The following is a 27,205-nucleotide window of genomic DNA, read 5'->3' on the forward strand; positions in this document are numbered from 1 at the left end:
ATTGTTCCTACGTACATGACCGTGCTGTAACATGGAAAATCTTTCCACATTTGGAAAAGTGTTACGTTTCCGGATTAATTTTTCAAATTTTGGAAAGTGACTGCAGCACATAAAAAGCGAATGTCATCATTTAAAAATGAAATAAGAAAACACATTAAGCTTCTATTACAGAGCTTGCTAGAGGTGAAAGTCTGACAAGTGTTTCAAAGTGGAACACTGTCCCATACTTTGGAATCAGTCTGGAATTTGTAACGAACCTTGCCTCCTCGGAACTTCCGTGTGTTCACCGAATGTTCGATTCGGTATAAATTGTGGCCAGACTTGGTTAATTTTCTTACTTAAATTATACGTATCTCATCTGAAGGTATCTCTGTACGTATTTTATTGCCTAAACTCAATTTTTCTGTTAATAGTTTTTTATTATTCAAATACACTCATTCTCATAAATTCAGGATAATGCTGATACATGGTGAAACAACGCTCTGGTGGGCAGTTTGCGGGTTTAAGTCACCTCGGGGTATGACCATGCAGTGCATTTGACCTGCAGTCGTGGCATGGTAGCGCTGCAGCAGTCCAATACGCAGAGGTGTGTTGGTGCATGTCAGAGCACGGTGCAGCGAGTATGTATGCAGACGTTTTCAGACACGCTAATGGTGACTGTGTGTTGAAAATGGCTTAGAGAACACATGTTGATGACGTTATGAGGGGTAGAATACTAGGGCGAGTGGAGGCTGGTCAAACACAGGAGGTCGTAGCACGGGCTCTCTGTGTGCCACAAAGTGTGATCTCAAGATTATGGCAACGATTCCAGCAGACAGGAAACGTCTCTAGGCGCTACAGTACGGAACGTCCACAGTGTACAACACCACAAGAAGACCGATATCTCACCATCAGTGCCTGCAGACGGCCACGGAGTACTGCAGGTAGCCTTGCTCGGGACCTTACCGCAGCCACTGGAACAGTTGTCTCCAGACACACAGTCTACAGATGACTGAACAGACATGGTTTAATCGCCCGGAGACCTGCAAGGTGCATTCAACTGACCCCTGGTCACAGGAGAGCCCGTAAAGCCTCGTGTCAAGAGCACAGTACATGGTCATTGGAACAGTGGTCCCAGGTTATGTTCACGGACGAGTCCAGGTATAGTCTGAACAGTGATTCTCGTCGGGTTTTCATCTGGCGCGAACCAGGAACTAGATACTAACACCTTAATGTCCTTGAAAGCGACCTGTATGGAGGTCGTGGTTTGATGGTGTGGGGTGGGATTATGATTGGTGCACGTACACCCCCGCATGTCTTTGACAGATGAACTGAAACAAGTCAGGTGTATCGGAATGTCATTTTGCACCAGTACGCCAGCCTCTTCAGGGGTCTCTGCTTCCTCCTGATGGATGATAACGCACGGCCCCACAGAGCTGCCATCGTTGAGGAGTACCTTGAAACAGAAGATATCAGGCGAATGGAGTGGCCTGCCTGTTCTCCAGACCTGGACCCCATCGAGCACCTCTGGGATGCTCTCGGTCGACGTATCGCTGCACGTCTTCAAACCCCTACGACACTTCACGAGCTCCGACAGGCACTGGTGCAAGAATGGGAGGCTATACTCCAGCAGCTGCTCGACCGCCTGATCCAGAGTATGCCAATCCGTTGTGCAGCCTGTGTACGTGTGCAAGGTGATCATATCCCATACTGATGTCGGGGTACATGCGCAGGAAACAGTGGCGTTTTGTAGCACATGTGTTTCGGGACGGTTTTCTCAACTTATAACGAATACTGTGGACTTACAGATCTGTGTCGTGTGTGTTCCCTATGTGCCTATGCTATTAGCGCCAGTTTTGTGTAGTACCACGTTATGTGGCACCACATTCTGCAAGTATCCTTATTTTATGAGCATGAGTGTAGATTCGTTTCTTAGTATCGATATTATAACACGAAAATTAGTAATCACAACTGTCAGCTGAAATGATCTAAAAAACAAATTTACAGTAAACATAATATTGTTATGCTTCAGTCTCCATGCAAACAAAAAATGTGTCTTCTCTACAATTTTTCATATTATCAAGCATAGCAACCTTTGTTTTTAACCATTAAGACTATAAATTTTCACTTAGATAATTTCATCCAGAACACATTATATAAATTAAATCTGAAAAGCAATTTCATTTAAGACTGTCGTACTGATTTTTTGGCACCAAGCGCGTCAGAGTGATTTTTGTAGCTACTGAGTTTGCCCATGATGTTCTCTGTTCGAATATCTTCTTTGTCGAGCTCAAGGGAGTTTCACAATATACTAGGTGGTCCATTGATCGTGACCGGGCCAAATATCTCACGAAATAAGCGTGAAACGAAAAAACTACAAAGAACAAAACTCGTCTAGCTTGAAGGGGGAAACCAGATGCCGCTATGGTTGGCCCGCTAGATGGCGCTGCCATAGGTCAAACGGATATCAGCTGCATTTCTTTAAATAGGAACCCCCATTTTATTACATATTCGTGTAGTACGTAAAGAAATATGAATGCTTTAGTTGGACCACTTTTTTCGCTTTGTGATAGATGGCGCTGTAATAGTCACAAACGAATAAGTACGTAGGATCACGTAACATTCCGCCAGTGCCGACGGTATTTGCTTCGTGATACTTTACCATGGTAAAATGGACCGTTTACCAATTGCGGAAAAGTTCGATATCGTGTTGATGTATGGCTATTGTGATCAAAATGCCCAACGGACGTGTGCTGTGTATGCTGCTCGGTATCCTGGACATCATCCACGTGTCCGGACCGTTCGCCGGATAATTACGTTATTTAAGGAAACAGGAAGTGTTCAGCCACAAGTGAAACATCAACCACGATCTGCAACAAATGATGATGCCCTCAAGTCGGTGTTTTAGCTGCTGTCGTGGCTAATCCGCATATCAGTAGCAGACAAACTGCGCGAGAATCGGGAATCTCAAAAACATCGGTGTTGAGAATGCTACATCAACATCGATTGCACCCGTTCCATATTTCTATGCACCAGGAATTGAATGGCGACGACTTTCAACGTCGTGTACAGTTCTGCCACTGGGCACAAGAGAAATTACGGGACGATGACAGATTTTTTGCACGCGTTCTATTTAGCGACGAAGCGTCATTCACCAACAGCGGTAACGTGAACCGGCATAATATGCACTATTGGGCGAAGGAAAATCCACGATGGTTGCGAAAAGGGGAAGATCAGCGACCTTGGCGGGTTAATGTATGGTGCGGCATTATGGGAGGATGGATAATTGGCCCCCATTTTATCGATGGCAATCTAAATGGTGCAATGTATGTTGATTTCCCACGTAATATTCTACCGATGTTACTACAAGATGTTTCACTGCATGACAGAATGGCGATGTACTTCCAACATGATGGATGTCCGGCACATAGCTCGCGTGCGGTTGTAGCGGTATTGAATAGCATATTTCATGACCGGTGGATTGGTCGTCGAAGCACCATACCATGGCCCGCACGTTCACGGGATCTGACGACCCCGGATTTCTTTCTGTGGGGAAAGCTGATGGATATTTGCTATCGTGATCGACCGACAACACCTGACAACATGCATCAGCGTATTGTCAATGCATGTGCGAACGTTACGGAAGACGAACTGCTCACTGTTGAGAGGAATGTCGTTACACGTATTGCCAAATGCATTCAGGTTAGCGGACATCATTTTGAGCATTTATTGCATTAATGTGGTATTTACAGGTAATCACGCTGTAATAGCATGCGCTCTCAGAAATGATAAGTTCACAAAGGTACATGTATCACATTGGAACAACCGAAATAAAATGTTCAAACGTACCTATGTTCTGTATTTTAATTTAAAAAACCTACCTGTTACCAACTGTTCGTCTAAAATTGAGCGATATGTTTGTGACTATTACAGCGCCATCTATCACAAAGCGAAAAAAGTGGTCCAACTAAAACATTCATATTTCTTTACGTACTACACGAATATGTAACAAAATATGGAGGTTCCCATTTAAAAAAATGCAGTTGATATCCGTTTGACCTGTGGCTGCGCCATCTAGTGGGCCAACCATAGCGCCATCTGGTTTCCCTCTTCAAGCTAGACAAGTATCGTCTTTGTAGTTTTTTCGTTTGACGCTTATTTCGTGAGATATTTGGCCCGGTCACGATCAATGGACCACCCTGAACATCTGAAAAGTGTTGTTATAAATTGTGTGTCAATATACAAGTAAATGAAGAAAATAGGTAAGAGCACCATAATCTTCCGACTTGTCATTTCAACAACCCTGTACAAAATCTGCCAATGGATTAATTTTGGAAAGAAGGTGCCAGCTCAGACACTGAGACCGACATTGCAAGATATGTAGTACTTCATCTGCAATATAATGTTTGTGCTCTTACTAAATTATTTTTTAAACCTTGTTCATATTATAAAACAGTAAGTACAACATAGTAAATTTTGCTTCGTTACATATATGGATAATAAGTAAGGGAGAGAATTATAAACTACATTTGGGAAGTAGTGGAAGAGCAGTTTCTCATGGATTGTTCAGCTGAAACAACTGTGCAAGGCAAGAATACGGGTTGGAGTGCCAGACGGGGGAGGCTGTTGCTGGAGCGAGTGGTTGCACTGACCGGGCAGCCGCAGCGACTCGTTGCGCTCGCAGTAGTCTGGCGACTCCGCGAGGTAGACGAGGTCGTGCGAGGTGGGGCGCGAGAAGCGCCGGTCTCGCACCGCCAGCCGGCCGCGCCGCGTCACCCGCACCTCCGTCGCGCCGTCGTACTTGTCCTTCAGGTAGTCTCCTGCAACAACAACACCAGCAACCATCTCGTCATCATCTGTTCCACTTGCCTCTCCCTACTTATCTTACGCGTCTAGTTACGTACGACAGTAGCCGTGGAACGAGTCAGGTTACATGAAATTAAAATCATAAAAGTCAACAACGAATAAAATACATTTTGCACGACTCCTGTGTCGCGACAAGCTGCTGACTATACAAGGTGATTCACCTGCCCCTACCGGTACGTTTTATGCAACCCGCAACACCTTCAAAACTGTGTGAGGCTATCATATTCTCTCTATCACTACACTCAAACTATTAGACCTATAAAAAATGAATAGGAGTTTTTGTAGGAAATTTAATGTGGTTAATTTTGTACTGGGATACATTTCCGATGGAGGCCGTGATTTTCTGGTTCTTCAACAAAAACACATTTGGAGGTGACTTTCCTACGTTTTTCGTGGATAATTCGGAAACAAAAGAGAACCACTTGTATGAATATCAAGAGCTCAGATGGAAACCCAGTTCTAAGCAAAGAAGGGAAAGCAGAAAGGTGGAAGGAGTATATAGAGGGTTTATACAAGGGCGATGTACTTGAGGACAATATTATGGAAATGGAAGAGGATGTACATGAAGATGAAATGGGAGATACGATACTGAAAGACCTGAGTCGAAACAAGGCCCCGGGAGTAGACAACATTCCATTAGAACTACTTACAGCCTTGGGAGAGCCAGTCCTGACAAAACTCTACCATCTGGTGAGCAAAATGTATGAGACAGGCAAAATACCCTCAGACTTCAAGAAGAATATAATAATTCCAATCCCAAAGAAAGCAGGCGTTGACAGATGTGAAAATTACTGAACTCTCAGTTTAATAAGTCACAGCTGCAAAATACTAACGCGAGTTCTTTACAGACGAATGGAAACACTGGTAGGAACCGAACTCGGGGAAGATCAGTCTGGATTCCGTAGAAATATAGGAACACGTGAGGCAATACTGACCCTACGACTTATCTTAGAAGCTGTATTAAGAAAAGGCAAACCTACATTTCTAGCACTAGTAGACTTCGAGAAAGCTTTTGACAATGTTGACTGGAATACTCTCTTTCAAATTATAAAGGTGGCAGGCGTCAAATACTGGGAGCGAAAGGCTATTTACAATTTTTACAGAAACCAGATGGCAGTTATAAGAGTCGAGGGACATGAAAGGGAAGCAGTGGTTGGGAAGGCAGTGAGACAGGGTTGTAGCCTCTCCCCGATGTTATTCAATCTGTTTATTGAGCAAGCAGTAAAGGAAACAAAAGAAAAATTCGGAGTAGTTATTAAAATCCATGGAGAAGACATAAAAACTTTGAGGTTCGCCGATGACATTGTAATTCTGTCAGAGGCAGCAAAGGACTTGGAAGAGCAGTTGAACGGAATGGGCAGTTTCTTGAAAGGAGGATATAAAATGAACATCAACAAAACCAAAACGAGGATAATGGAATGTAGTCTAATTAAATCGGGTGATGCTGAGGAATTACATTAGGAAATGAGTCACTTAAAGTAGTAAAGGAGTTTTGCTATTTGGGGACCAAAATAACTGATGATGGTCGAAGTAGAGAGGATATAAAATGTAGACTGGTAATGGCAAGGAAAGCGTTTCTGAAGAAGAGAAATTTGTTAACATCGAGTATAGATTTAAGTGTCAGGAAGTCGTTTCTGAAAGTATTTGTATGGAGTGTAGCTATGTATGGAAGTGAAACATGGACGATAAATAGTTTGGACAAGAAGAGAATAGAAGCTTTCGAAATGTGGTGCTACATAAGAATTCTGAAGATTAGATGGGTAGATCACATAAGTAATGAGGAAGTATTGAATAGGATTGGGGAGAAGAGATGTTTGTGACACAACTTGACTAGAAGAAGGGATCAGTTGGTAGAACATGTTCTGACGCATCAAGGGATCACCAATTTAGCACTGGAGGGCAGCATGGAGGGTAAAAATCGTAGAGGGAGACCAAGAGATCAATACACTAAGCAGATTCAGAAGGATGTAGGTTGCAGTAGGTACTGAGAGATGAAGAAGCTTACACAGGATAGAGTAGCATGGAGAGCTGCATCATACCAGTCTCAGGGTTGAAGACCGCAACAACAACAATTCGGAAACTACGGCTTCTAGCGAAAACGTATCCTAGTACAAAATTTAAGTACACTGAATTTCCTACAAATAAGGTCCTGTTCATTTTTTCTGTAGGACTAATAGTTTTCGCATAGCATGTGAGAGAATATGAATCTCTTGCGTGGTTTTTGAAGGCGCTGCAGGCTGCATACAACCCATGGGTAGGGGCACCTGAAACACCCTCTGTATTACCGTAACCAGCAATATAACATAGAAATATTTTCCAGAACTCCCTGACGGAACAGAGGAGTGAGCCCCGAGATAATTCTTCGACGGCAGAATTACCACTAAGATTTTTTGTTGTTGTGGCAGTTTACTGAAAATGGATGCAGCAGAATACTGTATGGTTTCCTGCATGAGGGTCAAGGAGATACGATCCAATTGCAGACTGGATTTCTGACTGGTGTTAAATCAGTGAAAACTGCTAATTCTTGTGAAAAAGTTCATAGAGACAGAACAGTGTCAGAATTACCAGACAACTGAATAGCGGAGGATTAAGAGGTAGCCGGCCGGAGTGGCCGTGCGGTTCTGGGCGCTACAGTCTGGAACCGAGCGACCGCTTCGGTCGCAGGTTCGAATCCTGCCTCGGCCATGGATGTGTGTGTTGTCCTTAGGTTAGTTAGGTTTAATTGGTTCTAAGTTCTAGGCGACTGATGACCTCAGAAGTTAAGTCGCATAGTGCTCAGAGCCATTTGAACCATTTGATTAAGAGGTTCGTGAACTTACAACACGTATGGCTCGTTCCTGCACAAAAAAACAAACACCTTTTGTGTAGGAAGACTTAAACTAGAATATAATGCCGTACGTCACAAGAGAATGAAAATACGCAAAGCAGTCTAATTTCCATGGTCGACTATCACTCATTGCAGATATTGTTCTAATGTTAAACATAACAGTGTTAACTTTCGAACACGGTTCCTGATCATCGGCTTTTCATGATAGTTTACCACCTGATCCATTATGAATTTGGATTTCCCAGACTCACTAATCATATCCCTCTTCTGGGTAGTCAGAACGTCAATTTTAGTTGAATCGTATATTAGAAACTATAAAACGTGAGTCTTTCTCTGATTTAACATCAATTTGTTTTCTATAACCCACGAATTTACATCTTGAACTCTACCATACGCTGTCTGTGTTGCAGTCAGTACTCCTCACCACCACGCTAGTGTCATCAGTAAACAGAAATATTTTAGAATCATCTGATATATTAGGAAGCACATCATTTATACATGTAAGAAACAGCAATGGTCGCAGCACTGAACCCTGAGGTACCCCCACTTAACTGTCGACCAATCAGGCGCCACCTCATAGCCATTCTCATCAGTGCGGAGTATACAGTATAGTAGAATGAATGTATTCATATATTCGCAGTTGGTTTGGAAATACAAAGGGTGCGAAATTTAGTACATAGAGATTCCACATCTGGTAGAAAGAAAGGGTGTAACCTAATTAGACATCGAGATGAGCCAAGTTTGGATGACAAATACGGGTACTCCATTGCATATTGCTAAAACTCTGTACCAACCAATCGTAGAGGCATGCGAGCCGTGGCGTGCCAGTGGCTCAGCATCTCATGACTAGATGCACTCAGTTGGTTAGAGATGTGATGGATGATGTACAACCAATAGCACACCTCATACCACCACAGCAGGTACTGGACTCACATGACAACGACAAATGCAACCTGGAAACGTTTGTTCTCCTCGAAGTCTTCTCATACGGATATGTTCATTGTGATGCTGTATGCAAAATTCCAACTCTTCTGAAAAGACAGTGCCGTGCCACTGTGATCCATGTTGTCATTGGGTGCGCCACTGCTATTACACTTCTCTCTGCTGTTGCATCAAAACAAGCTGAAACAATGGTTGCCATGCTGTCAGTGCTTTGTGTCGTAGACTTTAATGCGCTGTTCATATGGATACTTGCCTCTGTGCAAACAAGTCTATTTCCTCACTCAAGGTATACCAAACAATACGTCAGTCCTCTCGGGTGCTAGCTGCATGGGGCCATTGACTTCCTGCTTGGTACTGAGTGTGGCCTTCCTGAACTCTTCACATGACAGTTACAGGAAGCTCGACCAATGCGAGCAGCAATATCTTGGAACGATAAACGGCACTACTGGCAGACGACGATCATGTGGTTGTCGAATTCGACAGGTGCTGGTAGATTTTTCTCCTTCTTGCACGAGACAACTCTATCGTCTCACGAACAAACGACATTCAAATGGAACTGCTGACTGAGGAACCTGCTGCGTAGTCTTTCCTTATATACAAGGTAAAACTGCTATAAGTGCAGATTTTTTTACATGTGATACATTAATATGTATACACATCTGAGCGTTGGTTGTTTTTTCTCTGCGTCGAACAGTTCTTCTCACAAACACACCAAAAATATTCGACCTGATGTTTTCTGCCTGGTCGTACATGAGCCATAAGTGGACGACACCTGGCAGTGTAGACTGCGTCGATCCAGCAAATTTCTAGGTCTGAGCTGCTGCCAAGCGGAAAAATAAACATTAATGGCTTGCACTTGCTATTTGTAATTGAAGGTACTATCAACCTAAAAACACATGACTTGTAATAGCCAGAATTATTAGGTTACAAATGACGTAAATACTGATGTAATGTACTTCATCAAACCGTCCTCAGTCATTAATAGAAGTATCCGCACTTATGCTCATTACACCCTTCATACTGAATGTAGATGCTGTTACTCCCATGCACTTTGTGGTGTTGCACTGAAATGCTTATCACTTGCATTTTCAGACAGGTACTTTTCTTGCTAATTTGACGTCGCTTTTTGCTTACCAGCTCTGAGGTACCCGAAGTTTTAACGGCCAGGAGCGTAAATGAACATAATGCGCATAAACAGGAGGAAAGGCTTATTACTCTTCGGTCTCACTGTTTACGATAAATTACTGGAAACAGTAACAACCAAACACAAGTGGGTAGCAACCAAACATATGTGGGCCTAAGCGTCCAGAGCGACCTGAAATGCAGTGACATAAATCTGCTGAAAAAGCAGAAGTCAGGCTAAGACTGATTGGAGAAATCATAAAAGTGTTACTCATCTACGGAAGAAGCGGCTTACAAAATACTCGTTCGAATGATTCTTGAGGATTGGTCATCAGTCTGGGATGCTTACCGGATAGGTTTAATAGAAGAGAGCAGATTCTATGCAGAAAATCACGTACCGTAATAAGTTTGTTCAGCAAGCAAGATAACCTTAACAGTTTGCTCAGCAAACTGCCGTTACAGACGCTACAGGAGAGGCATATACGATACGTTACAAAGAGTTTTCTTGATAAAATTCCGAATGCGAACATGCCACACCGAGTCAGGCAACATGTTACTTCCTCCCATATATATCTCATGAAAAGAACACGGCTAGAAAATCAAAGAAATGAGAGCCCTTATGACGAGACTCACCAACAGTCAGTCTTTCTGCGTACCCTTCATGTTTGGAACACTGGCGATGACAGCTTAGAGCCCTTCTCCACGAACCTAGAGATGGTTTGCTGAGCACAGATGCAGACGTAATCTGCGGCATACTTTCATTTCAGTCTCAAGTTTTTTCTCTGTTTTTGAAATTTATACAAGCATCAGTATTTTGGCTAGCATCTGAGATGATATGTGCGTTTACAAGGACCATGGAAATTGTACATTACAACATCGCCAGTGCACAAACTGCAGCAACATCTTCGGTCACCTTATCAATCACTCTTGCCCGGAAATGTTTGCGACTGTGCCTTCCAGAGCCATAAGTGTTTACACAGGCTGCAGTATCGTCGTTAAATGCACGACAGTGAAGTAGTGGAAGTGAGTGTGGCTCCCCTTCTTCCGTTTTCCACAAGGAAAGAGTTACCGATAAAAAGATTAATCGGGTTCCAAATATACGAAGTCTTTTAAGTAAGCAAGCTACTTTCGAAACTTTGCCTCGTGAACTGATGCTGCGACAAGTACGGCCTGGCCATAGTAAACGTTCTTCACCCCAAATATACAGCAATAACATATTGAAAACTACTTTTCATCAGCAATATTGCCTAGCGATATGGCGATATTGTCGTGTATTGCAGTCACATTGCCCCCTTGCGACGGAAACAGCACTGCGAGCACGTATTGCGTAAAATTTCGCCCTTGTAAACGTATCTTCTTGTTGTCGTAGTCTTCAGTCCAAAGACTTGCTTGATGCGACTCTGCACGCCAGTCTACCTTGTCTTTGGATAACTACCGCAACCTACATATCACTTTGAACCTCCTTAGGGTAGACATGTCTTGGTCTCTTTATACGATTTTTAACACTTCCCTTCGCCAGAAAAATTAACCATTCCTTAACGCCTTTCAACGCATCCTATCAACCGATCCTTATCACAAACCCCATCTACCCCCGTAACCTTCAGATTCTTTTGTAATACCAGTTCGTAAAGGTTCTGTTCTCATCTAAAAAAAACTGAACTCCGCCCGCACAGACCATGAAGGCCGAACGGTACCGACCGGCCGGCGAGTCATCCTCAGCCCACAGGCGTCACTGGATGCGGATATGGAAGGGCATGTGGTCAGCATACCGCTCTCCCGGCCGTGTGTCAGTGTAGGAGACCGGAGCCGCTACTTCTCAATCAAGTAGCTCCTCAGTTTGCCTCACAAGGGCTGAGTGCACTCCGCTTGCCAATAGCGCTCTGCGAACCGGATGGTCGCCCATCCAAGTGCTAGCTCAGCCCGACAGCGCTTAACTTTAGTGATCTGATGGGAACCGGTATTACCACTGCAGCAAGTCCGTTGGCCTATTCTCATGTAGTCTGGCTGTTTGCCGTTGACATTTCAACTCCGTGAAAGGCTACACTCCTGACAAATATCTTCAGAAAACTTTTCTAGTTACTTCATATTACATACTTATAATTTTTCTTTTTTTTACAAATAGTCATTTTTGTCATTTGACGTTTCATATCCTCCCTTCTTCTACCTAAAACATTACGTGTTTGTTTATATATATGTATTAATGTAAAGAGAGACAGAGAGAGAGAGAGACTCTACATTCATTCCGATACATTGTATTGTCAAATCAAAGCAATAATTTTCGTATTAACGTGGCCAAAGACTGTAATTAATGAGAAACACATCTAGAAGTATTTAGCAGTGACACTATCAATTTTTTTTGGTGAATGACACGAACTGTCTTCAATATTTTCTTCCGCTTACTTGCGCCTTCTCTTTCTGAAGACGAGTTGCGAACATGTAAGTGGCACTGCCTATTCCTGGATCGAAATAGATTACAATATAATCTTAATACAGATTGTATGTATTTAAAAACAGTTTACTTTCTTAATTTCCTGTGTAATAAAAATGTAAATGTCGTGTGACTAGAGCCTCCCGTCGGGTGGACCGTTCGCCGGGTGCAAGTCTTTCGATTTGACGCCACCTCGGCGACTTGCGCGTCGATGGGGATGAAATGATGATGATTAGGACAACACAACACCCAGTCCCTGAGCCGAGAAAATCTCCGACCCAGCCGAGAATCGAGCCCAGGCCCTTAGGATTGACATTCTGTCGCGCTGACCACTCAGATACCGGGGGCAGACTCCTGTGTAATGAATAGCCGGCCGGAGTGGCCGAGCGGTCCTAGGCGTTGCAGTCTGGAACTTGGTAACACAACACAACACACCGTGCAAATCAATACAACAATACAACAATCTGAACAGTTAAAGACCAATTTTGATCAGGTACCGAAGGAATGTGCAGTCTGGAACTTGGTAACACAACACAACACACCGTGCAAATCAATACAACAATACAACAATCTGAACAGTTAAAGACCAATTTTGATCAGGTACCGAAGGAACATTAAAAGTTTTGGTGCTATCCGCAAAGAGATAACCGAGTTATAAGACGTGTTGAATAACTGGGCTTTCTGCTGGTTGATCGCGTTGATCTCGCACTCGCTCTCTTCTCCAGAAGCATCAGAGTTTAAAAACGCTCACAAGGAGTTACCCACAGCAGTCAAGCAGCTGACGGCCGGTTCCGGCACTTTAAAATCTGCGCACGACTCATTATAAGGCAATGTTAAGCAACTGTCTGAGCAAGTGAATGATTTGGCAATCAAACAAGAGTGCAGAATTAAAGACTGACTTGTAGCTCAGGGAACGAGATTTGTAGTAGATTTTAATCGACACTTGTATGAGAAAGAAACTTTGACTAACGAAAAACATGACACAGAATCACATGCTGACTTGCTGCTGCACAGTAAATGGCTCCAGAAGCATCCATTAATCAGGCGCTTCAGGTACGAACAACCAAAACGAGTTAGGACACATTAAAAAGTGTTGAGGGAAGAATGTTAAGTTTACTCCAATGAATATAATTGTGAACTGAATTTTTAATCATGTATTGTTTATAGTTAATCCTGTGTATAGTGGGTATCATTGAATAACACCTCCTATAATTACGAATACTGCTCCTGTATTAAAGAGGGAGCTGCTGACCTGCGTCCCAAGGAGCTGCAATCACAAGTGCTCTGCAGGAAGCATCTCCTTTGGCTACTCATGCATGTCAGTTGTGTGGGACGGCAAATCCTTACAATAAGATCCGAGCTGACGAACCAGACAAGCTAGTCTGTACACTGACTATTCAACTGACTCAGTGGGGATGGCCCTAACTATGACAACATTATTTTTAAAGGAAAGTCTTCTAAAACATCGACAGTTCCAGGTTTTCTACCCAGAAAGGAAATCCCTCACCATGTCGTTTTCATAAAGGCGTTTAGAAGGACTATTGCTGCAATCATGAATGAAAAGGAAAAGATTCAGTTAGCCGCAGCATACGCATTCAGTGACTGAGGCAGCTGAAAATTGTGAGACATTTAACGAGTTCAAGAAAGCATTCCTTGCCAAATACCGATGACCTCAGCAGTTTGGTCCCACAGGAACTTACCATCCCAAAGAATAACATAAAAAACATGAAACATTTGAATACAATCATTCGTCAGGAGATTGTCAAAATAGGTGAAAAACATTACAGTAAACTGGAACTGGTAATATTTACAGAATAAATACAGTGCCAGAAAGAAACTTTGTTATGCACTTTTAATAAATTTATCATGCACAAAATACCTAAGCTTGACAATTGTGAACAAGTACTGTCAAAACTGAAATCTGACAGACATTTTTACTTCAGCTGGTCTAACAGTCCTTATTAAGATTTTCATCTATAGAGTAGAGAGTACATGGAATTGCCTATCTTTCAAACTCTGTTTAAACAGTTCTTTATGTGAAACCAAGTTTTTAACGGTTGCTGACAATTTATTTAAAATGTGCGTTCCTGAATACTGGACCCCTATTTGGACTAAGGTAAATGATTTAGGTCTTTGTGTAGATTGTTCTTATTCCTAGTATTGATACTATGTATTGAGCTATTGGTTGGAAACAGAGATATACTACTTTCAACAAATTTTATCGAGGAATAAATATACTGAGAAGCAGCGGTTAGAATAAAAAGATTCTTGAACAGGTTTCTACATGATTTTCTTGAATTTACATCACAAATAATTCTTAATACACACATTTGCACGATAAAAATTTTTTCTCGGTTTCATGAGTTACCCCAGAATATGATCCCGTGTAACATAATAGAATGAAAGTAAGCCAAGTATGGAAGTTTCTTGTATTTATGTCTTCTACATCTGACATCATTCTCGCTGCAAATACAGACTACTTTAAGCGCTTCAGTAATTCTGTTGTATGCCCTTCCCAACTGAATTTCTTATCGAGTTGTAGTAGCAGAAATTTAACACTGTCAACCTCTTAGATCTGCACATGCTGGAAGGAAATCTCTTACAGGTTCTGAACTGCATATAGTGGGTCTTTTCAAAGTGTATGTTGAAGGCCATGTTGCCTCTCAGTGTACGTAAAAAGATAATTAATGTCCCAGACAACAACATGGAAAACTTTCTTCATTCCTCAACTTGATATATTTAATCCAGGAAGAATCTAGGAATAATGGTGGCAACAGTGGAGGACTCCAATGGCAGTAGCAACAATCATGTTCGCCCCAATGAACCATGTAGTAACAGTACAGCGCTGCGTGCCAGATGTGAAAATAATAGCAAACAAGCAAATACACAACGTCCGTCACATTTCAACTGGCGGCAGAGAAATAACAATAAATAGCCGGAACACCGGTAAGTGGTGGTTATACTATGGGAAACAATGGCAACCTAATTTTTGGAACCCACCACAGAATCAAAATAATAATAGTACTTGTGCACCTCCGCAAAATCATGCAGTACGCGTAGTTGTATCGACCGGCCCTCAGCTATTAACATAAGCCGACCACATTGCACTCCCTAAGCTGGTCGGCCGGAGTGGAATGGGGACATTTGTTGCGTGAATAATTTCACATGTTGAGATTGAATGAAGACGTTGACATTAGGGTAGAACTTTGTAATGACGCTGAATCATGCAAACAACAGAATGAATATCTAGTTCAGGCAACAGTGAATGCTGCAGTAAGCAGAATTCCCACAACTGTAGTGACTGACACAGGTGCGAACATAAAAATGATGATGACTAACTTCTTTAAGAAGGTAAGCAATACGACACGTACACAGACATTACCAGCTCAAAGTTGCATAGTCCCTGGTGCTGTTGGTACTAAGGGACAAATAATGAAAATGCAGGCACAGATGAAGGTTGAATTTGAGGGCAGAGCGATACAATGCACGTTCCTAGCAGTCAACGGCCTGTCTTTGAACTGTTAAATCACAATGGATTTCCTGCGAGGAGGAAAGCTAGGATGGATCCGATTGGAATGCCATTTAGTAGTACGTGAAAGAGTATAGTTGTGAGTTTGATATGAACTAAGATCCATCATGGCAGGTACTGTGAAAAAGTAAATGTAAAAACGTTAAAAACTAGGGTGCTGCGTATTCACTGTGATCAGTCCCTTCATATGATGAACAAGTATCACAGAATTCAGAAGATATTCAGAGTTATTTAACCCACATACAGCTAAAGACAACAGAGTTGGAATGTTTAACAGAGTAACAGAAAACTGAACTAGCAAATTTGTTATTAAAGTGTGTCAATGTCTTTTCAACAACCGATACCATATGTGTACTGGCAGGTGACACGTTCCTGGGCCAGAAAAGAGATAGTGAAGAAACAACTTTGAAAGATGTTGTATTGGGGTATACTTGAGACATCTTTGTCCTTCTATAATAGCTCGCTATTAACAGTAGGTAAGCCTGGAGGACGATTGTTGATAGGTTTATTAATAAATTTATAGCATCCTGACAAACCAGACCAGAAGCCTTAGAAGAACATCTAAAAAATTTCATGGTGGAAACTATCTATCAACTATTGAATTCAGATCTTCCTACTGCAAGTTCCTCTGAGAGAGGAATCACGTAAGAATATTATATTTGCAGGGAGATTATACCAATTCAGAGTATTACTGCTTGGTCTGAATGTGAACTCTGGAGTGTTTACAACACCTCTAGATATACTACTTTCAACCAGAGATATTAGACAAGGTCACACTTTATGGAGGCGACTTGTTAATAGCCACTTAGATGTGGGAAGAACATACTGATTGGCTAGAAAAAGTATTAAAGAAGTTCTTAAACAGTGGGGTAAGAGCCAATTGAAGACAAAGTTTGCTAAAGACAAAATTAAGTTTCTCGGGCAGGTTTTTTACCTGGTGGAATCACACGTGATACAAATAAATAAATAAAAAAGTAGAGGCCACAGAAAATATTCTTCCTCCTAACTTGAGAAAACAACTGAATGCATTTCTAGGGCTTGTATCTTTCCCAATCAACTATTAAATAGCAATGTGTTGCCTTACCTGTTACAAAAGAATGTTAGCTGGTTAGGTCAGCTCATTGTCAGGAGGATTTGATAAAATAAAAGATGCTTTAGTTGCTTCTGAAATTTTGTACCCTCCTGATATGGGGAAAGATTTTCTTACTGCCATGGATGCATCATGCTCTGATTTGGGTGCTTGCTTATTCGGAATTATAGAGAAAGATGTAAAAAAGAACTGAAAATTATCAGTTTCATTAGTAGGGTGTTAGTGTGTGTGAAAGGTCTTAGTCAGCAATGGAACTGGAAGCACAGGCCGTTGTGTGTTCGTTTAAAAAGTACATTACTTTATCTACGGCAAGAGACTAAAAGTCTTTTGCGATCATCGAGTATTAAGCTACGTGTTGACCTATAAACTATAACACTCGAGATTAGCTAGATGGTGTCCTTCTTTACAAGACTACGATTTTGAAATTGTACACATCAAAGATCTGATGCATAAGCATTACTTCTTGGAAATGTGTCAGGATGTGAAAAGGATACAAGATGGGACCAAAGGTGGAGAAAGGTCAAACGACTTCTGTCACAACAGCTACACCACAAAACGGTACCATATTTAAAAATCACAGTAATGTATTATTTCATCGACGAACGACTGACTCACAATTATGGTGTGTATGCATTCTGTATATCTAGATCGTCTCATTCTGAACAGGGTAAACTTCAATATCTCTAACAAAATACAGTTACATTCACTTCTAACATCTAAAGCAGGAGAAATTTTGTCCGTTGTCGTGACTGGACCCCTGACCCAAGTATCGGGAGTCATCAGATACCTAGTTTCTCATGATGACTTGTTCACAAAGTATGTCGCACTATATGCTACCAAATACACAAATGCAAGTCCTAGAATGAAAAGAATGAAAGGTGATTATTTTACAAGATTTCGTAAACCTGACGCAATGCTTACCGATAACGCATCTTATTTTGTGTCTAGAATATGGAAATAAGTCTTGCATGAACAAAACATTGAACAAACATTGATTTCGAAATTCCCTCGAATCAAACCAGAGAGTCAGGGTATTCAGAGAATTTAGCTGTTTACTAAGAACGTACAAACCACATCGACACACCAAGGTCTAAGGCGCTGCAGCCATGGACTGTGCGGCTGAAACCGGCGGAGGTTCGTGTCCTCCCTCGGGCATGGGTGTGTGTGTTTGTCCTCAGGATAATTTAGGTTAAGTAGTGTGTAAGCTTAGGGGCTGATAACCTTAGCAGTTAAGTCCCATAAGATTTGACACACATTTGAACATTTTTTTTGACAGACCAAGTGGATTGAATCTGCTACTCCGTTTGAATAAATTGTAAAAAACTTGTTACACTTTTCCATCTGACACACTCCAGTTGAAGCTATGATAGGTACCCATGAGAGGAATGATTGGAAAGACCCTCTTCCCCACATGCCTGATGGTGATGTGACAAGAGAAGAAAAGATCCTCCAGACATTAATTTTACTGACATCTACAGCCCACTTACGGAAGTCAGCATATGATAAAAGATCAGGTCGCATTTTAAGTTTAAAGGTAGGTGAAAAGATACAGCTCGGATCAAAGGCTAAACCTTCCTTTTACAAAGAAAAAACGAGAAGTGGTATTTTCTGTATACCGGCCTCTACACAATAGTCAGAATCCCACTTAAGGGATGCTATCTTATAGCTTACCTAGATTCAAATCGATTGAAAGGTCTATACCATCAAAAGGATACAAAAAATCATACACAATAGAGATTTGTTGAACACAGACAAGTAAAAAGAACATGGACTGAAATTTCAAGCTTTATGTATTTGTGTGCAACTGATGTATATTCCGCCTAAGCCAAGTTACTAAGTGGTAGACATACCGTTTACTTGGATAAAATAAATGGGTGTAAATACCCTTGTATTCAGCTATTGGAAGCGGACACTGTTTTGCAATTTAGTAAAAATATCTTCATCACCTGAATCTTTTGAGGAGAAGTAGCGACCAATTGTCGAAAAAAAGAAAAAAATGACATATCGCACACATAAGTAATAGATGCTTCATGTAAACTATGTCATTGGTGATGTGTAATCAAAAAGATCTTAATATACAGGAAATGGATAAAATGTGTATTTGTGTAATGAAGTGTATGTATTGGAAATGATAGTTTCGTTGTTGAATCAGAAAGCCATAGCTGTAAAACAGAACAGAAAGTACGTTACTGTAAAATACTTGTAGGACAAGAAGATTTTAATGTACAATTATCTACGAAATATATTTTGTAGTTTTGTTTAATTACGTCAAACTGAGCACCCAATATTTTTCATCCTAATAATTAAGTAATTCTTTTATTTCTTAATATGTGGATAGTACAAAGTCACTGTCCTAACTGTAATTGAATTGCTTACTGCAACACTTGAACGGTGCTGGGAAAAGCATTCCGAATGTTGTTTACCTCTTGCATTATAAAAGATTTCCACAATCTGGGGGAATTTAAATATAGGCTATATACAGGGTGTTTCAAAAATGACCGGTATATTTGAAACGGCAATAAAAACTAAACGAGCAGCGATAGAAATACACCGTTTGTTGAAATATGCTTGGGACAACAGTACATTTTCAGGCAGACAAACTTTCAAAATTACAGTAGTTACAATTTTCAACAACAGATGGCGCTGCGGTCTGGGAAACTCTATAGTACGATATTTTCCACATATCCACCATGCGTAGCAATAATATGGCGTAGTCTCTGAATGAAATTACCCGAAACCTTTGACAACGTGTCTGGCGGAATGGCTTCACATGCAGATGAGAGGTACTGCTTCAGCTGTTCAATTGTTTCTGGATTCTGGCGGTACACCTGGTCTTTCAAGTGTCCCCACAGAAAGAAGTCACAGGGGTTCATGTCTGGCGAATAGGGAGGCCAATCCACGCCGCCTCCTGTATGTTTCGGATAGCCCAAAGCAATCACACGATCATCGAAATATTCATTCAGGAAATTAAAGACGTCGGCCGTGCGATGTGGCCGGGCACCATCTTGCATAAACCACGAGGTGTTCGCAGTGTCGTCTAAGGCAGTTTGTACCGCCACAAATTCACGAAGAATGTCCAGATAGCGTGATGCAGTAATCGTTTCGGATCTGAAAAATGGGCCAATGATTCCTTTGGAAGAAATGGCGGCCCAGACCAGTACTTTTTGAGGATGCAGGGACGATGGGACTGCAACATGGGGCTTTTCGGTTCCCCATATGCGCCAGTTCTGTTTATTGACGAAGCCGTCCAGGTAAAAATAAGCTTCGTCAGTAAACCAAATGCTGCCCACATGCATATCGCCGTCATCAATCCTGTGCACTATATCGTTAGCGAATGTCTCTCGTGCAGCAATGGTAGCGGCGCTGAGGGGTTGCTGCGTTTGAATTTTGTATGGATAGAGGTGTAAACTCTGGCGCATGAGACGATACGTGGACGTTGGCGTCATTTGGGCCGCAGCTGCAACACGGCGAACGGAAACCCGAGGCCGCTGTTGGATCACCTGCTGCACTAGCTGCGCGTTGCCTTCTGTGGTTGCCGTATGCGGTCGCCCTACCTTTCCAGCACGTTCATCCGTCACGTTTCCAGTCCGTTGAAATTTTTCAAACAGATCCTTTATTGTATCGCTTTTCGGTCCTTTGGTTACATTAAACCTCCGTTGAAAACTTCGTCTTGTTGCAACAACACTGTGTTCTAGGCGGTGGAATTCCAACAGCAGAAAAATCCTCTGTTCTAAGGAATAAACCATGTTGTCTACAGCACACTTGCACGTTGTGAACAGCACACGCTTACAGCAGAAAGACGACGTACAGAATGGCGCACCCACAGACTGCGTTGTCTTCTATATCTTTCACATCACTTGCAGCACCGATCTGTTGTTGAAAATTGTAACTACTGTAATTTCGAAAGTTTGTCCGCCTGAAAATGTACTGTTGTCCCAAGCATATTGCAACAAACGGTGTATTTCTATCGCTGCTCGTTTAGTTTTTATTGCCGTTTCAAATATACCGGTCATTTTTGAAACACCCTGTACATTCATATGTAAATCTACATGAGAACAAAACCAAGATGTTAATTGGATTATTCCGTGTAAAGCGCAGTTCTATTCGGGCAAGAAATTCAAGACGCACACGCGAATGACACTGTAAGGCTATCAAAACAAAAACATATCAGAAAATCTGAAGGCGCACAATAGATAATGAATTGGTACTCCCCTCTGTCGGAACTGGATACGGGGTTTAATCGTGTAATGTATCCATAAATCCCTTCAGTCCTGAGTGTATCCACCTGATGATGTTACACACAAACGCTTGTATAAACACACATTCTAGGTACACTACTGCCTGTCATACTGGCAGCGTGCAATAGTATTTGTAGTGGGCACTGTTCTTGTCACTTGTTATAATGCTGGTGTAACGTGCAACACTTTTAAAATGTTCAGTGAACTACAAAGATGGTCATTCAGTGCTTGTGGTAGACACCTCTGTGAATACAAATATCCAAAATTCGAGTTCTTTGTTGCGTATTAACAGAAACTATTTAGTTGAAGCAATGTTATGTTTGCGGCAGAAACGGGAATGCCAACACGAAGTCAGTGAAAAGTATAAGTTTGCGTAGCCTACAGATAGCGTTAATCATGCCAGTACACAGAAACTAAGACTTCTGATGAAATAAATGCAGTTATCAGGGTGCCTTCCAAGGCTGTAAAGTATATATCAAATTTTTCGTATCAGTGATACTGTCTTTTAACCTATTTCATGACACCCTTGATGAGCTGTATGGATATGTATGACTGAGAGCGGCCATGGAAACACTGATCGCGTGACATTCGGATAACCCTGCTGAACTCAGCGCCGGCGTGGGTGGCGGTCTCTCTAAGAACATCGGAGTCATTGACCGTGTGATGTTGGATGTGGCCCGACGGTCTTCGCTTCACTCCAACGTCACGTTAACTCTGCCGCCATCCTCCAGATGACTTCAAGTATACTTTGTTTTGTATAGATTCATGTATGAGTAAAAATCTGAGAACGAGACATGTTCTCATCACCAATAACAGACATCGCTTCAATCAAAAATCTTTAACGATATTGAAGTGAACAGCATGTGTCATGTGAGATAAACTCATGTTTTGTTAAACTCTAACTGACAACACTTAAAATCCGTGCTACCGCTTACACACCTATTCAAAAGATTAAAACGACAACTATGAGCTACAAAAAATTCATTATAAATGTTAACGACATAAATTATTCCTCCATTACTGAAATGAACCAGAACTATCACATAAACTGAAACAAAGATGTCTAAAATATTTTTTCATCCTATGTGCAACTTATGAATCTTCACAAAAATGGTTATGATGGAGCCTTATGGTGAATCTTAAAACGAATTATTATGTTGTTGAATGTTTGAAGTTAATGCTTAAAGCGAGGTCTGTTCATCCCACAACTTCAAGCATTCAAGGGGGCCATAAAACATTGCATGTTTGTGTATACAGAATATATGTATCAAGCAGTTGAATGTGTGAAAGAAATATGAATGAAACAAGCTATCTTCAGATTTTTTCTTCCACATATCTGTGCTTTTTTTCTGTCTGATGACATAAATGAATGGTGACTTATAATCAAAGAGGATTTTACAACATTTTCTTGTAAAAAGCGCTCAAGTTTTATTCATCGTCATTGGAGCTTTCTCTTTCTCGTTGCGATATTCGACTTATGCAAAAATTTCTCAGTATTCATAGTATCTTCTCTTACTGAGAAACTTTTTTATTGAAATATCTCAGAGACAGAAGTAGGAACGCTTCACGCCCAAGTAGCAAAACTCATCTGCTACTTCAGCTTCTCGCTTCGTAATCTACTTTCCTCAGCATCGGCTTTTTTAATTGGGCTGCATTCCCTTATCGTTATGTTATTTCTTTACGTTTATCTTATAATCTCTGTTCAACACAGTATCCACTCAGTTCAACTGATCATTCAAGTCCTTTCTACATCTACAGCTACATATACACCCCGCTAGCCACCTCATGGTGCATGGCGAAGGGCACCTTGTACCACTTGTAATCGTTTGCTTCTCTGCTCCACTCGCAAAGAGAGCTAGGGAGAAACGACTGTCTATATGCCTTTGCACGATCCCTAATTTCTATTATTTAATGTCTGTGGTTCTTAAGCGAAAGGTACATTGATGAAAGTGGAACTTTTCCGCGGTCAGCTTCAAATACCGGCTCTCTAAATTTTCTCAACAGTGTTTCCCTCCAGGGACCCTATTTCAGTTCAGATAACATATCCATAGTGCTTGCGTATTCATCGAATCTACTGGTAACCAATCTGGCAGTTCGCCTCTGAATTGCTTCGATGTTTCCTTCTAATCTGACCTGTGGGGATCGCAAGCACTCGAACAGTACTCAAGAATGGGTCGCATTTGTAAACGGTCTCCTTTGCAGATGAATCACAACTTCCTACTATCGTCCGAATAAACCGAAGTCAACCATTCGCCTTCCCTACTACAGCCCTCACGTGTTCGATCCATTTCATTTCATACAAATTTGTTATCATTACAATGTTCTTTTGAGACGTCAAAGTTTTTGTCTCTTGTCCCTGACCTGTAAGTCTCTTTCTAAACTTTATTTGGTTTCCTTTGGTGTTTGCTCAGTGTACATATTGAATAAAATTGGTGACAGAATAGAACTGTGTCTCACTCCCTTCTTAACTATGGCTAGCCTTTCGTGCCCTTGGACTACTACAACTGCTGTGTGGTTTGCGTACATGTTGTAAACATGTAAGGTGTCAGGCAAATCCAACACCTCCCATGAAACCCTGACATGATAGCACATCCGGCAGTATGTCACATGGCTCCGAATAAATCCTGACATTAAATTAACCAAAGTAATACGATCAATGAGTGAGCAAATGGAATACCACAGACCAACACAAGAACGCCTAAATGCATGTCATACCTTCCCACCGTGAAACAGACGCAGTTCCGAGGGGAGAAACGAGAACAGAAGCCGAGAGCAGAATCGTGTAAGCTAGAAGGCCCTACGATAAGGGACAGACACCCACGTCGCCAGCCGACCGCCAAGACCACCCCCAGCCCATGTTAAAAGATAGAGCCCTCCAGAAGAATAGTATAGGTCTTACGATCACACTAAAAGGGCCACACCAGCTGCAAGATTTAGTGTGAGACTTTTTCGCGTCTCTGTTACGTAGCAAGCATTAAAAACATTGCCGCACCACGAAAAGTATAACGTTTCCCATTGTATAGACAGAATTTTTGCAAGCGGACCTTAAGATTAACATTGAGACCCTGACTGCTTAGTTGAAAACACAGCCAGATAGCTTTTCTTAAACCAACTTCGGTAACTGTAGTAAAGAGAGGTTAGAGAAGAACTGCGCCGCCCACCGCCCCCTGACGCTGCCTAACCAACGACAAGGTAATGAACGCACACGATGCCGCATAAGGTTTCACTCAGAACTGCAGAAGTCTCATCTGCTACACCCCCTTTTTGCATAATACTAATGTCGATCGTCAATTAAAGCTCATGGTATTCACATTTGGTACTAGAAACTGAAATCTGAAACGGAATGATTTTTCTGTTATATAATTATTGAGAAGCCATATCACCACTGTATTTTATGACAAGTTAAATAAGTAATTAAAGATAATTGAGAGTCTCTGTAGACCATTTTTGATAGTTTTCCTTTTTATGAAACTTAATTTAAACCTAGATTACAGATGTGATATGGCATAGGTCATCCTTCGATCCATTATAGAACTTGGAAACCCATTCAGGGAATATTCGCTCACATTTTTGTTGAACGCAGTTGGTTTTTATCATCCTGTATTAAAATATTTCCTTTTATCAATAGTGCAATTTATAAACAATGTTTTGTGAGTAGAATAAAAATTCCAGAGGTAAACTTAACTGCTTTTTCGGCGTTATTTTACCAGCTAACTAAAAATAGGAAAGCTTTGAACCCCTTTCACGAAATTTAGTTAGTATTAAGATTCTTTTACAGGGAGTGCAGTGGAGCTGACGCTGAAATCATTAAGTATTTGATTATATCATCGCTAGTCTCACTGAACTCTTCTGAACTCTACATGTTATATGTAGTCTGGCGTCACCTTACCAGCAACAGGTCCCAGGTTGAAACTAGTCAATTCCCTAAAAAACACGCTCAGAGCGTCGTTGCGCTAAAGTGGTAGGGAGACACGACTTAAAACAAACAGACACCACACAGAATGTTAGAAACAACGTTAAAAGTGTGGGCCAGCAAACATTTTGGGAATGCATTTGGCGGAAACCGGCTACGATGTAAGCAATATTGAGAGTTGTATGCGTATTCTACACAGGGCAGAGAAAGGTCGCGCTCTCGACTTGTTGGAGAAGTTGGAGATTTACAAGGCCAAAAAGCATAAGCCCACAAGGGTACTCAATGGACAAAGCGATTTTGTGAACAGCGCCTACTTTGCTTTGTTTGATAACGTACTACGATAACCATTTTTTTTCTTGCGGCAGTTTACCAATACACAGCGTCACCGGTACATATCCGGTCCAACTGCCTCGGTGGACAAGTGAGAGAGGACTCAAAGCAACATCTGAATAACAGCCGAGTATAGCACGTTGAAGGTGTGGCGGTATAACTTTAAGTTCCGTGCCCACCTCCGACTCCGACGGCGGATGTACAGAGGAGGGATGCAGTAATGTGCCAACTCTATGGTAAAAAAAAAAAAAAAAAAAAAAACGTGGCTGTAATTCTGTAACTGATTATGTCCTACCTATTCATGGAATGTATGGCCAGACTGTATAACTTTATTTATTGACTGTTAATATGTTGTTTAAACGTTTTCTCTGGGAGACATATCACGATGTATGAAAAGCCCTCTAGTGGTTACGTTCTTACGATCGGTGCACGCCTACATAACATCCTGGTGGTCGCCCAGCAGAGGGCGCTGATCATTGATCTGTCTTTTTTTAAGTTGTCATATAGACATTTTATGTTTCATAGGTAATTTATAGGTTGCTACAGGCAATGTATTACGTATATTAATTTTTGACCATAAATTGACCATAAAACGGTCGTACCTATTCTCTTCATATATTTCCTTTTAATAATTTTATATGGGTAACTGTATTCGTCTTTTAATGTATCACAATTGGGTTCTATGATAGTTATCAATATATAAACCTCTGCTACACGTATTTTACCTAATGTGTTTTTATCAGATTGTGTTTTTTGCATAAATGATGGCTACATCTAAGCCCACAGTAGCAACGTCTAGGTAGGATGTACGCAAACAGATTTCTGGTAGCTACTGTAGTTCAGTAGCCAGTTGCAATAATGACTGTGTGGATGATGTGGCCTATTCTACACGTTATTTTAGATCTATGTGACGATGCTGTGCTGATTATATTTATATGTTTTGACGATGGCATTATGGCCTTTGCCGGCCGCAGTGGCCGTGCGGTTCTAGGCGCTTCAGTTCGGAACCGTGTGACTGCTACGGTCGCAGGATCGAATCCTGCCTCGGGCATGGATGTGTATGATGTGCTTAGGTTAGTTAGGTTTAAGTAGATGACCTAAGATGTTAAGTCCCATAGAGCTCAGAGCCATTTGAACCATTATGGCCTTATCACTTTAGGACATGGTGTAGAAAAGGTACGTTTTACCGTATTTTATCTGTACATTTCTCTGGTTGTTGTTGTGATAAGTATTGCTGTATAGTGCTGAAAGACACACTGCTCACTAGGCGTATATATTTGTATATTGTAGACCTGAGGATGGTCATCACGGACTGAAACCGGCCATCGTCAAAAGAATTGATATTGTGATCAAAGATTGGAATAAAAATCATTTGATTTTGAAAAATTTTCACGGAATATACAAGTGCTATAAACGCTCTTTTTCTTAGGTCAGCGTGTCTTCTAAGATGAGTCGCAGGGTCAGTAATGACTCACTGTCGAAACACTGGTGAAGTTTTATTTTCATGTCGTGTCCCACGACCTGCCAAAACAGCCAGGAGCGCTTTCTGCTCTAGAGGCGGACTGGAGACTCGCCGACTGGCCACCTAGTCGGCGCTGTTGGAAGAGGGGGGGGGGGGGGGGGTAGGAGGGGGGTAGGTCTGATGACGGCCATTAGTCAGTGGCTGCTGAATGCCGGCGCCCCCCGCCGCGACGGCGTCCTAATAGCGCGGTAATGACGCGCCGGGTCATCGCACCGGCCGCCGGCCACGGCGGCGATATTTCGCTGTCGGCAGCCGAGAGAAGAAACGCCGGCCAGCCGCCGCCGCCGCCACGGCCGCACCGGCAAAGCTGAGCAGACCAGCAGGGGCTCCAGAAGACGCACAGGCGCGCAGCTGGCTGGCGCTCCGGTCTGCTGGCCTCAAAACTGGCCCAGCTTTCCGACAAAACGAAGCGGTGGCAC

The 27,205-nt window shown here is 41.8% G+C and overlaps 1 protein-coding gene across 1 annotated transcript in view; it reads right to left on the minus strand.

Moving 5' to 3' along the window:
• The window catches only part of LOC124799148 (protein Wnt-5b-like), a 291,425-nt gene that overhangs the window by 20,550 nt on the left and 243,670 nt on the right, over positions 1 to 27,205 (minus strand). The window contains exon 7 of the mRNA XM_047262686.1: positions 4,632 to 4,799. Within this exon, the coding sequence (XP_047118642.1) occupies positions 4,632 to 4,799 (168 nt within the window). The remainder of the gene's footprint in view (positions 1 to 4,631; positions 4,800 to 27,205) is intronic.

Source organism: Schistocerca piceifrons, chromosome 5, assembly GCF_021461385.2.
Source record: "Schistocerca piceifrons isolate TAMUIC-IGC-003096 chromosome 5, iqSchPice1.1, whole genome shotgun sequence".
NCBI lineage: Eukaryota > Metazoa > Arthropoda > Insecta > Orthoptera > Acrididae > Schistocerca > Schistocerca piceifrons.